Consider the following 17,911-nt stretch of genomic DNA (forward strand, 5'->3'; position numbering starts at 1 on the left):
AAGTTATAAATCCCCTCCATTCATTTCTCACATCCCTTCACCCCTCTCCCCTTTGGCAACACCAGTTTGTTCTCTGTATTTATGAGTCTGTTTCTCTTTTGTTGTTACTGTCTGTTCATTTGTTTTGTTTTTTTAGATTCTACATATAAGGAAAATAATAAGGTATGTGTCTTTCTGTCTGGAGCATTTCACTTAGCATCATACCCTCTAGGTCTACATGTTGCCACGAATGGCAAGATTTCTTTTTTTTTTTTAATGGCTGAGTATTATTCCATTGTGCATACATATCATGTTTTCTTTATCCATTCAGTAGTTAATGGGACTTAGATTGCTTCTGAATCTTGATGCAGGATCATTCTTTATGACTTCATGGTATTACGTTACACGACTGCAACATTTTTTTTATACTTAATTTTTGGTTAGGTAGTACATGTACATAGTACAAAATATGAAAGATGCAAAGAAGTACACAGTGAAAAGTAAAGAAGTACACTCTTAGTTCCCTCATAAGGATGCAGTCATGTTATCCATTTCTTTCATGTTCATCCAGAGATAGTTTATACAGATACAAACCAGTACATAATCATGTATACACACATTCAAAATGACAACATATTATACCTTCCGTGCTCTACAATGCTTTCTTTTTTTTTTTTTTTAAATTTTATTTATTTATTCATGATAGACACACACACAGAGAGGCAGAGACACAGGCAGAGGGAGAAGCAGGCATCATACAAAGAGCCTGATGTGGGACTCGATCCAGGATCTCCAGGATCACACCCTGGGCTGCAGGCGGCGCTAAACCGCTGCGCCACCGGGGCTGCCCTACAATGCTTTCTTAATTAAGAGATCTTCCATAAGGATTCATAAAAATTTGCATCACTGTTTAACGTTTGCTTACTCTTCTGCTTTATGAATCTACTATAATCTGTTTAATCAGGCTTTTTGTGTGTGGGGGGTAGACACTTAGATAGTTTCAAATCTATTGTTCTGTCAATTCACATATATGCAGTTATATTATACATTTCATTTGGTGTGGTCCATTGGTCCTGATCCACTTTTTCTGGTTAAACTCTAAGTGAAAGCTCTTAGAGAAGCAACAGAAATCTGTTATTATACAGAATAAGGTGAGAATGTGGTGATGTCTGCAAATCTGTTTTGTAGTAGAAATATATGAAAAGTGAAAATTCTAACCTTTCCTTTTATTTTTTTAAAGATTTTATTTATTCATGAGAAACACAGAGATGTGTGTGAGAGAGGCAGAGACACAGGCAGAGGGAGAAGCAGGCTCCATGCAGGGAGCCCGATGTGGGACTTGATCCTGGGACTCCAGGATCACGCCCTGGGCCGAAGGCAGGGGCTAAACCGCTGAGCCACCCAGGGATCCCGTCCTTTTATCTTAAGAAACTTATTTTTTTAGTGAAAGAAGTGTTGCCTTGTGTGGGAAGTGTAATTTATCTTAGTCCTGATTCTATCCAATGAGGCAGACTTGTTTTATTTTTCCACAGATTGTTTTTGGATTTTGGGTATCAAAATACCCAGATTTACTAGTATCAACTGACTGATGGTAACACAAAGAAACATTAAAAAAAAGAAAAAGGGAAAGAAATGCACTAGCTGCAATTGGATGAAAATGATTCCTGGTTAGATATGCATTAAGGAAGTATTGTGGACCTAACATTAAACATTTATATAATTTAGGTGGTTGCCTTTTATGACTCCAGTTCCTGTTTCCTCACTAGAGTACTTGACGCTGTGTGAGGGGATAAACATGGTATATCTTCCTGAAGCCTCCATTTCAGTTGCAAATAGGAACATGGGAGTTTTGAGATTATAATGGTTATTGTATTATCAGTCTACTACATTCTCATGAATTTTTGGATTGAAACAGAAGATTTAAAAGAGATTTTGAATTTGTGTATCACCTAGTTTCTAAGAATCTGAGTTTACTTTGTCATCAAGGATATTTGAGTGGAAAAGCTGGGGAGGCATTGATCCTAATGCAAGGCTACAATCACCATTTAAAATATAATGTAAATTTTAAGAAGCAACGGAGGTCACTTATGGCTTCAAAGTAGTTTGGAGATAAAACTTCATGCATTTATATATTGCTAATTTATGGCTTATGTGATGTATTCATTTATTATACAAATAAATGAATGAATTATACAAATTAAATGAAAAATCTCAGTTATAAACCTACCAAGAGGTTGTTAGTTACATTCATTCATAGAGCATGGGCAAATAAACTCCTTTATGGCAGTGGGCCTCACATTTTAATTTGTATCAGAATCACCTGGAGAGCTTCTTAAAAGCTTGTTAAAAAAATAGTTGCTATTTCCAGAGATTGTGATGACAGTAGCTCTGTGGTGTAAGACCTAGAGATCTCTTCCTTAAATAAACACATCAGATGATTCTAGTCTGTAGATCTCTTTTGACTATTGTTAGAGGAGAACCGCATTAGTTAAAAAAATGTAATGGTAGGAGCATATCAAAATCTTCAGGATTGTAATTTAAAGCAGTAGCATGATGCAGCACAATAGGCTTGATTTTGAATTTGACTTGTCTTCTGTAAAGACCTATAGATAGTAGTTGTTTGCTAAACTTTGATAATGGAAAACTTGTGGCTGGCAAGAGTCATGTTGCTATTCCAAGTAAAAAATGAGTATCTCAGAAGCCAAAAATACATTTTTCTTAGAAGTTAAAATTGCTCAAAAAAAGAAAAGTTAAAATTGCTTTGGTTGAAGAAATAAAATATTTTATTTAATTTGAAATGCTAAATCTAAGGGCATTAGATTTTAATTTTTATCAGCTGGAGACATGGGTTAAATGACCTTCTCTTTCAAAGTATTGTTTTGTTAAGACTGGTGAGGTTATGGTAAAATCGGCATTGTCATTGCATGGTGCAAACTTATGAATGGTTGCAATTTTGAATAACATTTTGAATATATGTATTGAAATCTTAAAACAGCTCATACTGATTTACATAGTAATTCCTTCCTTGAGAATCTCAAAAATAAAATTTAAATATGAAACAGAGATACTTACTATAGAATTGTTTATAATTGTACAAAAATTGGAAACAAACTAACATCTTATTTTGGAGTAATATTTAAAGAAGTGACCCATTCGCACAACCAAATGCTACTTAACCATAAAATGTCTTTAATTAAGAGTTCATAATATAGGGAAATGCTTATGCTATAATATTATTATGTAAATAAAAGCAAATTAAAGAATTGTAGATCATTTTAAAGATTTATAAGGAAATTTGGAAAATATTACTTTTCAGTGAGTTTTATAATTTGGGATTATTGATTCCCCCCTTAATATGTGTTCCCCTGATTTTCTATACTGAACATACTTTTTGTAATAAAAAATAACAAATGCAAATCAGTATTTTTATATCAAAAAAGAGTTTACATAAGATATTACAGCCAGTCACTATCAAGGGATTTAATCACATCATTTGGTAGGGATAGGGAATTTGTTTATAAACAGAGAATAGGAGTAGGAATAGTGAATCCAAATTAATAGACTATTAAGCAGATCATTGCTAAACCTGTTTTCAGACTATAGTTTTGTAAATGATTGGGCAGAGAAATAGACTGTGATCCTTCAAAAGTTGCAGCCCTTTTAGGTATGAAATGCCAATGGAATTGGTATTAACTCTGAAAATTTTGAGAAACTGTATATGAGTAGGTAGAAGAGTGGTAAGTGATTTCCAGTTGGCCAAATACAAGAATTGGTTTGTATACACTAATGGTTGTTGTTGTTGTTTTTAAAAGATTTATTTGTTTATTCATTATAGACACAGAGAGAGAAAGAGAGAGAGAGAGAGAGAGAGAGGCAGAGACACAGGCAGAGGGAGAAGCAGGCTCCATGCCAGGAGCCCGATGCGGGACTCGATCCCGGGACTCCAGGCCAAAGGCAGGTGCTAAACTGCCGAGCCACCCAGGGATCCCCATGGTTGTTTTTTTGGATGATTAATTGCCCCTATGCAACTGTATTCTGAACTATAAAGTTTAACTAAAAAATGTAAATAAATTCTTAAAATGTTTAAATAAATTAGTGGGTAATAAGGAATCCAGGATATTTGGATTTGGTCTAACCTTTGAGGTTTTTGTCAAGTAAAACAATCAGTGTTCTTCACAGCAAAGGATTTTTTTGCGGGTTGATACAATAATATTCTGGATAGGTTGGGGCTAGATTCATTGTGATAATTCTTGTGTTCCAAGAGCATACTATTTTTTGTGTGAGGAGTCCTGTCATAGATACTATTAAATAAAAGTATACAGATAATATACATCCCTTGAGATGTATCTAAAAATAAGATACTAAGTTTTATAAATAACATAGCAATACATTTTAGGTGTGTGTCACAGTTACAGTATCAATAATGAGAGAGAGGATTTGGGAAGAACTGTTGAAATGTTGCTTTTAAAATTAAATGAGATTATTATAGTTGGTAAGGCTTCTCAGAAACATTTTCCATTGTAGTGAGAAGTACTGGTCTCAAATGCTGGTTTTCAGTGAACTTTTTTGCTCTTCTGCATTGAAATAAATACGAGAAACTTGTAGTGAGTGTAGTTTTCTTTTTTTTTTTTTTATGAGTGTAGTTTTCATAGTACCTACTGTATTTTATCAATTTTAAGATGTATATTTTTCCACATTTTAACATTTCTAGAATTGACTTATTTTATAATTGGTGGTACCTAACCATCATTGTTGGTTGTGAAATAGTTGCTACTGTCTACATATATGTGAACTCAAGAATTAATCCTGCTTGTATGACTTGACAACCGCAACCCACTGATCTTTTAGTTAATGTACTATTTAAGGATCATTTATGAATAGTTCATGATTCCTGAGTTGTCTTCCGAAACCTATAGTTATTTACATCTTCTGGTGGCACCTTTTGTAAGATCAAGAAATGTATGGCATGAGAATTTGTACAGTCACTTGTTTGGATGAGAATCCCAGAAGCAATAGAACACTTAAAAAAAAAAAAATATTGCATCACTAATTATCCAAATGGTACAGAGGATGATTTTATGGAAAAACAAGGAGTACTAATGACTGTGAGTTAAAAAGCAACTTAGCTAATCAGATTGTGAGTTTGAAGACATTTTTAAGACTTCTTTGAATTTGGGGCAGTTGAGTGGCTCAGTGGTTGAGCGTCTGCCTTTGGCTCAGGTGGTGATCCCGGGGTCCTGGGATCGAAGTCTCTGTCTTTTATCTCTGTGTCTCTCATGAGTAAATAAATACAATCTTTTTTTTCAAAAAAGACTATTTTGAATTTATTTTTCTTTTTAAAATATAAACCTGAGTATTTATCATAATTCTAAATAAGTTTAAAAGAGCTTTTTCAAAAAATAAAAAAATTCTAAGTGATAAGAAACCATATGTCCTAGTTTAATTGGGAGCTTTTTTTTTTTTTTAAAGAGATTTTATTTATTTATTTGAGAGAGAGAGAGAGGGAGCAAGCACAAGCAGGAGGATCAGGATGATCAGCAGGCAGAGGGAGAGAGAGAAGCGGGCTCTCTGTGGAGTAGGGAGCCCTGACACAGGGCTTATTCCCAGGATCCTGGAATTATGACTTGAGCCAAAGGCAAATGCCTAACAGACTGAGCCACCTAGGCACCTCAAATTGGGAGGGTTTCTTTTCTTTTTTTTTTTTGTCTTTTTAAAAGAATTTTTTTTTAAATTTTATTTATTCATGAGAGACACACAGAGAGAGGCAGAGACACAGGCAGAGTGAGAAGCAGGCTCCATGCAGGAAGCCTGATCTGGAACTCGATCCCAGGGCCCCAGGATCATGGCCTGAACCAAAGGCAGATGCTCAACCACTGAGCCACCCAGGTGCCCCTTTATTTTTCTTTCTTAGTGGTACATAAAATAAATAATGGTGCATAGTGATACTGGCAGTATCTTGCAGTCAATGAAATGTGATTAATTTATTCAGTTTAAAGTACTGAGATTATGTTAAAATTGTGCTCATCTTTTTGATATTATTTTATGAAGTCATAGTGATCATAAATAAATACTTGATATGTTTTAAGTGTCCTTTCTTGGTACAATGAAAAAGTGGCAACTCTGTTGTTTCCTCCTAATTTTTTTTGAAGTTTTATTGGCCCGTGAAATTCAGAGATCCAGCAGCCACTGTTATAAAAAAAAATCAAGCATAAATTATCTTATTATTTTTTGACTACAGTTTAGTTTTTAAATTTGAATAGGTTTCACAGAATGATTGCCAACAAAATACTAGGTGCTGACAGCATACTTTTGTTTGAATTTGTAATTTTTGCTTCTGCTTTCTCTCTTGTTACTTGGCCTTAACCAATCTCATGGAATTAAGTTTACTGTGTTAATAGGCAGATACCATTTAAAAAGAATGTGGTTTAAAAAATTGTGGCAGTTGGCCATTCCTTTTTTTTTTTTTTTTTTAAGATTTTTATTTATTTGACAGAGAGACAGCACAAGTAGGAGGAGCAGCAGGCAGAGGAGGAGGAGGGAGAGACAGACTCCCTGTGAAGCAGGGAGCCTGATGCAGGGCTCCATCCCACGGCCATGGGATCATGACCTGAGCTGAAAGCATATGCTTAACTGACTGAGCCACCCAAGCACCCTGTTCATTCCTTATATATGTGGGATATTTTGAACAATACTAGAAGATTCCTCTTCTAACCAAAAGTTTTTCTGTTTTAGATTGTCCCATTGTCTGAAGTTTTTATCTTTCAGCTACTCTTTGTATTTAAGACACTGATAGAAGCTCCATGAAGGCAGGTATCACATCTGTCTTTTTTTACTGCTATAACTACAGCATCTGTTCCATTTCTTGGCACATAAATAGTGTTCCATAAATATTTACTCAGTTAATAAATGAAGGCAAATGTTATTTATGACATTAAAACATTATTGGTCATTGGAAAGCCCATGATGTGCTAATTTATTTATTAGAAAAGAACTTAGAGAACACATGATTTTTTTTCAGAGTGAACAGGCCATTGAACGGAAATTTTTTGTTTGCAAAGAAGAGGAACAGCAGGCCAAACAGAAAAGTGTAGAAAACCAATTTGACTACTTCATTACATATCTTAGAATGATTCTGTTAATGAGTTGCATAGGAAAAGCAAGGCTGATGAGGGGTGTGTATGTGTTATTAAGTTGCATTGCAGTATGATTTATTGTCTGTTTCCTAAGGAAATAGCTGTTCATTGATCTTTTGGGTACCTGCTTTTAGTATCTTATCCAAAGAAGAAAATGCCCATTTATCCCTCTCGGCAAGATCAGACAGCTCTTAGTTTTGCTAGGATTTAACAGTATTTCTGATTTTTCTACTCATCAGTGTGCCTTCAAATCCAGTGGTATTTGAAACACAAAACATATTTTGTTCATCATCTTCATGTATTAAGGATACCATATTGCCAAGTATCAGCCTCTCTGAAAGAACTCAAATTATTTTTTTCCTTGATACTTTATAGATCAACAATTAAGCAACCATAATAAATAGATATGCTTAGTTGTCATATTCAAAGATAATTAAGAAACTTGGGAGTTTAGCTTTTACCTTGGGATTCTCCTGAGGAAATTGGTCCTTTTAATAGAGGGACTGCTAAAAGAGCTTGATTTAGTGCTTAAAATCAGTAAATTTGGTGGCAGTAGAGTGGCTAAATTGGGAAATAATATGTTCTTTGCTTTTATCCATTATCCAGTTTCTATTTTATAAACTTCTGTCTGTGGAAATACTTAGAGCAATACTTATTTTAAGTTAATATGAAATTTATTAGGCAGCTAAGAATTTATATTGAAAATCTGAGCTCTTTTTCCTTGAGTTATTAATGAGGTTATGTAATATATATTTTTTGGAATTGTCTTAAATTTAAGTTTTTAAAATAAACGACATTGCTGAAATCAGAACTTTTTTGTACTTTGACTTTTTACAGATGGACTGTTCATTATATGACTTGTTTATGTATATAGTCCTATTATGTACAGGGGGATATCCAAGCCAGTAGATATTTAATCTCAATGGATACCAGGGAAAAACAAATTAGAAGAAGTAAGGGGATACTATTTCATACTTATCATATTGCCAAAAAATAAAAAATTTTGACAGTATGAAATATTGGTAAAAATGAAGAGAAGTGGGAATTTTTAACCATTGCTGATGTTGGAGAAATATGAACTAAAACCTCCATTTCAAGAAGACCTTTCTTCAAAGGCAGAAGAGAAAGAAAATGATTTTTTTTCTTGAATAAGCATTGAGCCAGAATGTGAAGCACATCACAGGCAATCTGCTAAGAGATTGCAAAGACCTAAAGAGAGCTTACCCTTTTATATGTCCAAGCACATACAACCATTACATACATGTTTTTAAGATAAATTGAGAGCACTACTTAGTGCTCAGGTCGGGGGACTTAATAGCAAGATATAGCACCCATGCATCGTTTTAAGTCACTTGGTAATTGGGATGACAATATGTATTTGTTAACTGGCTAAATGTGTATTTGTAATCTTATGATAGGAGGTAATTTTGCAGCTTGGAGTTAGGTGGCCAGCTAGTTAGGTTCCTGTCTTCCCACAGAAATTGACAAAAAGAGGGTATTCTCTCCCCTGGTGCAAATCACATTTCAAAGAGGTGATTACTAGGTCCTTGAGCTAGCCCTGGGTTGCTGTTAGTAGCCTGCTTGCTTTCTTATTTATGTATTATTTAAAGTAAGCTCTACACCCAATGTTGGGCTTGAACTCAGGATATTGAGATCAAGAGTTGCATGATCTACTGACTGAGCCAGCAGGAGCCCCTAGAAGCTTATTTAGCTTTTAAAAAGATTTACATATATTTCAGAAGGATAGAGATAGAATTTATAATTACAACTCTTCTAGAGAAAGTGCTCTAAGAAAAATATGGGGGTATCTTTTTTATCTATCTACCTACCTACCTACCTACCTACCTTAATTACTTAAAATAGGCTCCATGTGGGGCTCGAACTTACAACCCCAAGATGAAGAGTCAGGTGTTCCACCAACTGAGCCAGGCAGGCATCCCATTCTTCCCTTACAATGAGAATTAAACTTCTCATTTTTTTATGCCCTTACACTGATGAGTAAATTGATTTGGCTACTTCACTGGGCAATTTGCAGTGTTCTGGTAGAGTTAAAGATGTGCATACTCTATATGATCCAGTACTTTTATTTCTAGTTAAATCCCAGAGAAACTCTTAAAAAAAGAGATTTATTCATTTGAGAGACTAAGCAAGCAGGTGTGGTGGGGAGGGACAGAGGGAGAGGGTGAGAGAGAATCCTGAGTAGACTTCCCACTGAGTGTGGACCCCAATGCAGAGCTCATCCCACAAACTTGAGATCATGACAGTGGAAATCAAGTTAGTTGCTCAACTGACAGAGCCAGCTGGGTGTCTCCCAGAAAACTCGTGTAAGAGAGTTGTAACATTGCATATTAACAGTGGAAATAGCAAATGTTTATGAAGAGAGTGAATAGATAAATTTTGGTATATTCTTAAGGTATAATACAGCATTGAAAGTGACTGAATTAGAGCTACAAAATCAACATGAGTACCTGTTATAAATAATATTGAGTATTAAATTATAGAACATGCACAGTATATTTATATAATATTTTTAAAACATTGGGGATCCCTGGGTGGCTCAGTGGTTTAGTGCCTGCCTTTGGCCCAGGGCACGATCCTGGAGTCCTCGGATTGAGTCCCACATCAGGCTCCCAGCATGGAGCCTGCTTCTCCCTCCTCCTGTGTCTCTGCCTCTCTCTCTCTCTCTCTGTCTATCATAAATAAATAAGTAAATAAATCTTTAAAAAAATAAAAACATGCAGAACAATCTATATTTTTATGGATATATTCATTAGTAAAAGTATATAATGAAGTGATAAAACACCAAGATCAGAAAGTGGTTACCTTTTAGGAGGTAAATGTATAATGGGATCAGCAAGGTTTTCAAGTGTGTCTGTAATACTTTATTTCTTAATAGACAAAGATCTTAAGTAAAGAAGAATGTTAAAATTTATTAGGGGTGGGTAGGTACATTGGTGTTTGTTATTACCTAGAATCTTTTGTAATGTTTAAATATTTTATGATTAAATGCTTAAAAAAAGAGAAAGAAAAAAGAGGCCAGAAAAATCGGTGTTAGTTGGGGGGGGGGGGGACTCAATCTACTTTTGTAATTGCATGCTAATGGTAATGATCTAGTAAAAAGGGACAAGTTAGTGCAGGTGACTGGGAGTGTTACCGGAAGAGTCCTTGAGAAGAAAAACAATGGGACCCAGTGCAGAAATAATTTGCTTGGCTTTTGATAGGAGTAAGGCCAGTGTGTTGACACAGGAGAGTAAACAGAATAAGTGGTAGGAAGAGGAAGTAGTTCTGTTCTGAATTTAGGGTGACTAATGTCCAGGTTTGCCTAGGACTAAGAGGTTTCCCAAGATGCAAGACTTTCAGTGCTAAACTGGGAAAGTCCTGGAAAAACAAGGATGGTTGGCCATCTTCTGATTTTCCTTGACAAAATGAAAAAGCAAGATCATCTGCTAGGAGTGAGAGGAGGATGAGGCTTTAAGGTAAATTGAGAAGCTATAAGAAGAAATTATCTTAAGGTTGGGAGAGCAAATTGACTAGGTTAGTATGATAGACTTCTGAGCTTTGCTAAGGGTCTGCTGAAATTTATGGGTGTAATATCAAAGTTCATGTGGTATTTTCTTGTCATCTCATTCAGCTCTACAGGTGAAGGTACTGTGTTAAATGGAAAGTTGGTTTTAACTGATTTGATTGTGATGAGGAAGAGTGAGGGCATAGGTAAGGAAATGATTATAGTGATGGATCATCAGCTTTCAGGCTGAGTAAGAGGTAGAGAAGAAGGGAGACGAAGGATAGCGGAAAAAATAATTCCCAATCTTTTGGCAATAACAGATTTTTAGAAGTGAACTGGAAAGATAGGAAGTGAGGAGAGTGGGATGCTTGAAATTGAGATTTTTGACATGATGCAGTCACTGGTCATCAATGCGATTACCAGAATAGAGGCTGGAGTAGATAGATGGAAAGGTTTTGGGTATGGGAATGATCACTCCATGGATGTGATATTAGTGATTAAGGCAAGTTTTGGTGCTCTGAAATCAATCACTCAAGTATTTTCAAATGCCAACAGTCTTTTGTTTCTTGTGCCTCAAATCGTAGATTGTATTGTTCTGGAATGAAGATGGTTGTAAATAAGTAAATGTATAAAAGCAGATTTTGTTTAATCAGTATGTGGCCTTATCTATGGCTTGCTTAGTAGTTGGTTAAGTTTCCAATGTTAATGTCCAAACTAATGATCCCACTGTACATTAAGTTATTTTAGTCCCAAATAGGTTCAATAAGGACTTTGTGTCATGGATGGTTATAGATAGTACATTTCTCTGCTAACTCCAACTTCCCTCTTTCTCTTTTTATAGGACCACAGCTGAATGCACAGCTAGAAGGTTGGCTCTCACAAGTTCAGTCTACAAAAAGACCCGCTAGAGCCATTATTGCACCGTAAGTTTTAAGGGTCTTTACCCAGAATGTTTCATATGTTAAGTATTAATATAGTATCTATAGATGGAACTAAAAAATTAAAAAACAAATGCTATGTTGAGCTGAAGAAATTATATATTATTTTCATGATTCCTTTAGCTTTCACTTTAATTTAAGGATAAAGGAATTTCTCAGGTACAGTAATTTTAAAATTTGATTTTGGTAGTAAAACTGACTTTTAAAGTGGAAGGTGATTTGCAGTGCATAAAGTTGGTGATTTTAGATTGATGTAACTGAGTAAGTTCTGTTTTAAATAGTAAAATGATCTACTTTAATTCAGCTGACTTTTTCCTTATAATGAAAAAGATGTGTTAATCATAATACCATGCAATATGGAGTAGCAACCAGATATTTGGGGAAGGGGTAGTGTTTTTTTTTTTTTTTGTTTTGTTTTGTTTTGTTTTGTTTTAATGAAGAAAATGTTTTGTCTTTGAATCTTTTAGATTCAAAGGCTTTTTAGAACTACAAGTTAAAGTATAGTTAATGGTGTGGTCTGTATGTGATATGAATTCAGTTCATTTTGATTTGGTTTCCAGTGCTAACTTTCAAGACACATTTTTTTTTTTTTAAAGATTTTATTTATTTATTCATGAGAGAGACACAGAGAGAGAGGCAGAGACAGGTGGAGAGAGAAGCAGGCTCCCTGAGGGGAGCCCGATGCGGGAGCCCGATGCAGGAGTCCGATGCAGGACTTGATCCTGGATCCCAGGATCATGACCTGAGCCAAAGGCAGCTGCTCATCAAAACACATTTTTTAAAGCACATGTTAACTGTTTGAGAAAAGTAAAGGTTGGAGTTTGTCCCATTTGTTTCACAGCAGTGTCTTTTATGTAACTTCGGTTGAGTTAGATTTGGTGCCCCAATAAAGAAAAAATAGTGAAAATAATAATAGCATCTACTTATTAAACAATATGAGAATTAAATAAGTAAATACACATAAAGAGCCTACATTAATGTCTGGCACATAATTAAGTATTCCACAAATGCTAGATATTTAATGTGCCAAACATTTTGTTAAATGCTCCATTTGTATGATCTAACTTGATCTCATTTAATAGATAAAGGAGGCTACTGTACCACTTCTAAGGTATGTGATAGACAAGTTCCTTAATCCCTTATGCTTTTGTCTTGTTGGTAAAATTGGAATATTTATAGTACCTCATATAGTTTTTTGATGATTAAATGAGTTAATCTTTAGAAAGTTTTAGTATAATAACTTAAGCTATTATTTATTTAGTCATTCAGCAAATATGTATGTACCCAGCTAAATGCCGGGTGTTCTTTTTTAGTGTTGCTTTTTGTTTCAGTAAGGTTCTTTTGAGAGGTTTTATCTTATCCTTTTATTTGGGACATATTCCTATTTCCTCAGTTTGCTTGACTTCCCTGTGTTTGTTTCTATGTATGAGTCTTCAAAGAGTAGCCTTGTATAGGAGATGGACCTTATCTTTCAACCTGGCCCTAGCTCTTCATTGTCTCAGAAACCTTTGTGATTGTTTAAGCAGCCTGATTTATTCTTGATAAGTCCTAGTTGTTGAGGGTGTGTCAAGACCTGTCAGTATTCTGAAGGAAGTGGATCTTAGGCACCCCCTACTTAGGCGCTAATTAGAAGCCAGACCCTCAGGCAGCAGGTTTTAAAATATGCCAACATAGATAGTCCTGTGGGACTATAGTTGTAAAAACCCTGTTGGCCTCCAGACCAGGTAATCTAAAGGTGTCCTCTGGGGTGACATTGGCAAAAATCAGGGCTTCAGAGGAGTGTATAAGCTCCTCTCTGGGAGGTACTGGTGAAATGTAGTTAGATTACTACTAAGTGACTAACTACTACTACTAACTACACGTAAGGCTTAGGGAGAGCATAAAAATGGTATCCCCTGGCCTCCTTTCCTTGAAAGCATCTTCACAGCCTCTAGATGTATGGCAAATGTGAAGTCTGCCCCTCAGGCTGAAGTTCTGGGATAAGTAAATAGGCTTGTTTCACAGAAGGACTAGGGATGTGTTTCAAAGTGCTGTCTCTGTGATGCCCTGGAGGTGATAGCTTGCCAAGAACTGTCTCTTCAATTGTTGCAGCCCTATTGGACCCAGGAATACAAGCTCCCCTGGCCACCAGAGCGGCTGATCAAGGAGTGTCCTCTGTGTAGACTTGCATGTGCCTGCCAGCTTTAGCAGGGCCACAGGAGAGCGTGTGGTTGGTGCAGACACAGCTTTTACAGGGCCGCAGGAGAGCACAGGGCTAGGTTGCCCCATGGGTGCCTCTGTCCCTGGAGAGAGTTGCAACAGGTCCCTGTCTCTGATGTTTTAAGATTAGTCAGTGAATCTCCTTCACATTTAGTCTAGGCACTTTTCAAATCGCTGCTTTTGTGCTGGTTTCCAGGGTGACATGAGTCTGCATGTGAGCCCTTTAGGAGAAGTATTTCAGTTTCCTATAGCCTTTGGATTTCCTGGTTGTTTTGGGGATTCATCTCTCTGTTACACTTCCCAGGAATTGGTGTACCTGATGTGGGTTGTGAAACCTTCCTTCCTCAGGAAGAAACTCTGGGTTTGTGAGATTCCTCCTGATTGTGGGTCCCAGTGCCAGGGATGGGGTTCTGACAAGGCTGCATCCTGCCTTCTCTTCCCATCTTGATGTGACACTTTTATCATGCAAAGGAGGTATTCAGCTAGTTTTCAGGTCTTTTGCAGAGGGAACCATACCTTATGTAGCAGTAGATTTGGTGTGTCCATGGGAGGTGAGTTCAGGATCATCCTTTGCTGCCATCTTGGACTGCTCCCTAATGCTGCAGTTGGAATAAACTAAAATTGCTACTTTTTTGGTGCTTACATTTTAGTACTTGGGAAAACAAACAGTAAACAAATAATTACAGGCATACATCAAAGATATTGTGGGTTTGGTTCCAGACGACTGCAATTAAACGAGTATTACAATAAAAAAAGCCAAATGAATTTGTTTCCTGGTGGATAAAGTTATGTTTACACTGTAATGTATTCTATTAAGTGTACAATAGCATTATTGTATGAAAACAGTGTATATACCTTAATTAGAAAATACTTATTGCTAAAAAATGTTAACCAGTAAGTTATAATCACTGATCACAGATGGCCTTAACAAATATAATAATACAAAATGTTTGGAATATTGCAGGAATTACTAAAATGTGACACAGAGACATGAAGTGAGCAAATGTTGGAAAATTGGCACCAGTGGACTTTTCTGATTTGAGGTTACCACAAGCCTTCACAATTTTTTTTTTTTTAAAGCAGTATCTGTGAAGCACAATACAGAAAAGGACAATAAAACAAGGCATGCCTGTATATTGTATCAGGTGCTAATGGGTGCTAAGAATAATAAAGCTGATAAGAAGATTGAGACTGACAGTATGGGTAGGGAGGTGCTAGTTTATGTAGGATAGTAAGAAAAGATCTCCCTGATAAGGTAACATTTGAGCCTAAATAATTCAAGAGAGAGATTATGCGACTATTGAGGGAGGAGGTTTTCAAGTTGAGGAACTGCAAGTACAAAGGCTCTGCAGCAGGATATGCTTAGTGTATTTGAGGAAAAGTGAGGAGGATGGGGGGGTAGCTGGAGTGGCATGTACAAGGGAAAGAGTCGTGGATGAAATAGGCAGCAGGAGCTCTCTCCTTGATTCAGGGATAAGGGAGGGAAGTTTGTGTAATCCTTGATTGGGTGAGAACAATGGATAAAAAAAAAGAAACAATGGATTAATAATCACGTCTTTATAGTGACTTGTGACATAGGTTCTATGTCATTCTTATCACTTTGCTGGTATTTGACTATTGCATGCTACCTTCCTAGTTAAAACTTGTTTCAAATGTAGGAACTGTGCTAAAACAATCTATAAAGTCAAGTTTAGTTATTCATAAAAATGTAGCTAGATTTATTTCCTTTTTATATTTAGTTTTTGGGTTGAAAATGGCAGTAGCCTGGGAAATCAAATGTTTGAGTCTAAGTCACAAGTATATGGATTTGTAAAAGATTTCCAAATTACCTTGGGTTTTATTTATTTTTGAAATAGCTCCTTTTTTTTAAAAAATGATTTTTATTTATTTACTCATGAGAGACACACAGAGAGAGGCAGAGACAGGCATAGGAAGAAACAAGCTCCATGTAGGGAGCCCGACGGTGGGATTCGATCCCGAGTCTCCAGGATCACGCCCCGGACTGAAGGCAGCGCTAAACCGCTGAGCCACCCAGGCTGCCCTACCTTAGGTTTTATTTTTTATTTATTTTTTTTTAATTTTTATTTATTTATGATAGTCACAGAGAGAGAGAGAGAGAGAGAGAGAGAGAGAGAGAGGCAGAGACATAGGCAGAGGGAGAAGCAGGCTCCATGCACCGGGAGCCCAACGTGGGATTCGATCCCGGGTCTCCAGGATCGCGCCCTGGGCCAAAGGCAGGCGCCAAACCGCTGCGCCACCCAGGGATCCCTACCTTAGGTTTTAAAATGAGTATTTGTAAATAGTTTTGGCTTTGGTCTGTGTGTTTCTGTTATATAATGACTTTGTAATTATGTTTATGCATATGTAATACAATATCCATTTTGTTAACATATGAAAACTTTAAATTATAGTCAAATTAATCTTAGTATATAGTTTCCAGAAGTAATTATTTTCCTTTCTAGAGTTTTGGTTTTTTTTTAGGTAGAAAAGCAACAACTAATATTTTATTGTTCTATAGGCACAAAAGGGTCTTTGTTAGAACATGCTTATGTAGTAATTAGAAAATTTAAGATTCCTACTTTTAATTCAAATCAACTCTATTAAACTTTTAAGATATTAAGTAATCTCTACCCCCAACATGGGGCTTGAACTCAATCCTGAGATCAAGAGTTGCATGGTCTATTGTGAACCAGTGAGGTGCTCCTAAAAAACATTCTTTAACTTTTATAAAATTTAGCTCTCTAGGACCAGCTTTTCTTAGATTTTTTGCCTTCTTTGGCATAAATCATGTAAGGGGAGCCTTAAGAAACAAGTAATTCAGAACCTAGATAGCATACTTTTAAAACTGCTTAAACAGATTGCTTGTTTGTATATTGATGTATATAGTAAATAGAATAATGTTGTTAGAGAATAAATATTGACCCATAAACCAACTAATGATCAATCTTAATGATTCTAATCTGTATGGCATATAGGCATTTTTGAATTAAATTCAAAAGAATTTGATTTGATTTAAAAATGTCCTTTGGTTGAATTTAGGACAACCTTACTGTCTTGAGGTGTAGGAAACAGTATGTTGCCCAGAGATATATTGAAATGATCTCATGAACTAGGGTTCCAAAAGCCTTCCTACTATGACTGCTAGACACCTTAATGCCAAAATTGTTATCTTGCACTATGTAGGATTAACGTAGCAACCCTTGGAATAGAACTGTATGTTCAGTATGCATCACTTAAGAAACCTCTTATTGAATATAAAAATATCAGATAATTGGAAGGGGGCTTACTTAGACAGTAAAGCAGATACTATGGTTATTGAAGCCTGCCTCATACATTTAAACCAGAGTTTGATTTGTTAGTAGTGAACCTAATAGTAGTAGTATGGAGTAAAGGATACTTTCACTTTTCATTGTATACCCTTCTTTATGGTTTGACTTTTTTTTTTTTTTTTTTTTAATTTTTATTTATTTATGGTAGTCACAGACAGAGAGAGAGAGAGAGAGAGGCAGAGACACAGGCAGAGGGAGAAGCAGGCTCCATGCACCGGGAGCCCGACGTGGGATTCGATCCCGGGTCTCCAGGATCGCGCCCTGGGCCAAAGGCAGGCGCCAAACCGCTGCGCCACCCAGGGATCCTGGTTTGACTTTTTTATACTGTGTACATATATTATTTTTAATATAAAAACTTAGTTTTAAGTTTTGAAAACTTAAAAGCCAGGAAACATTTATATAGAAGACCAGTTTACATATAGTGAAATATACTGTTGAGCTCTACCAGTGTATCTAAACAGTGTATCTACACAGTGAATATAAATAAATATAGTTAATTTAAGTTCCTGCAACTTGTTTATTTCTAGTCCTTGTTTATTTTAAGCAGTAGGTTATTCATGGCAGTATTTCAGGTCCTGTATATTCCAGCAGTAAAACAATCTGGATATGCAACATTGTGGTTAGTGTATTCTTATTTGACTTGAATAACTTTATTTTTTTTATTTTTTTATTTTTTTAAAGATTTTATTTTATTTTATTTTATTTTATTTTATTTTATTTTATTTTATTTTATTTTATTTTATTTTTTATGATAGTCACAGAGAGAGAGAGAGGCAGAGACATAGGCAGAGGGAGAAGCAGGCTCCATGCACCGGGAGCCCGATGTGG

At 35.8% G+C, this 17,911-nt stretch overlaps 1 protein-coding gene across 2 annotated transcripts in view; it reads left to right on the forward strand.

Moving 5' to 3' along the window:
- The window catches only part of MEMO1 (mediator of cell motility 1), a 122,079-nt gene that overhangs the window by 49,091 nt on the left and 55,077 nt on the right, over positions 1 to 17,911 (forward strand). For both annotated transcript variants that reach the window (XM_072770609.1, XM_072770610.1), the window contains exon 3: positions 11,459 to 11,540. In XM_072770609.1, the coding sequence (XP_072626710.1) occupies positions 11,459 to 11,540 (82 nt within the window). The remainder of the gene's footprint in view (positions 1 to 11,458; positions 11,541 to 17,911) is intronic.

The sequence above is a fragment of the Canis lupus genome, chromosome 12 (genome assembly GCF_048164855.1).
Source record: "Canis lupus baileyi chromosome 12, mCanLup2.hap1, whole genome shotgun sequence".
NCBI lineage: Eukaryota > Metazoa > Chordata > Mammalia > Carnivora > Canidae > Canis > Canis lupus.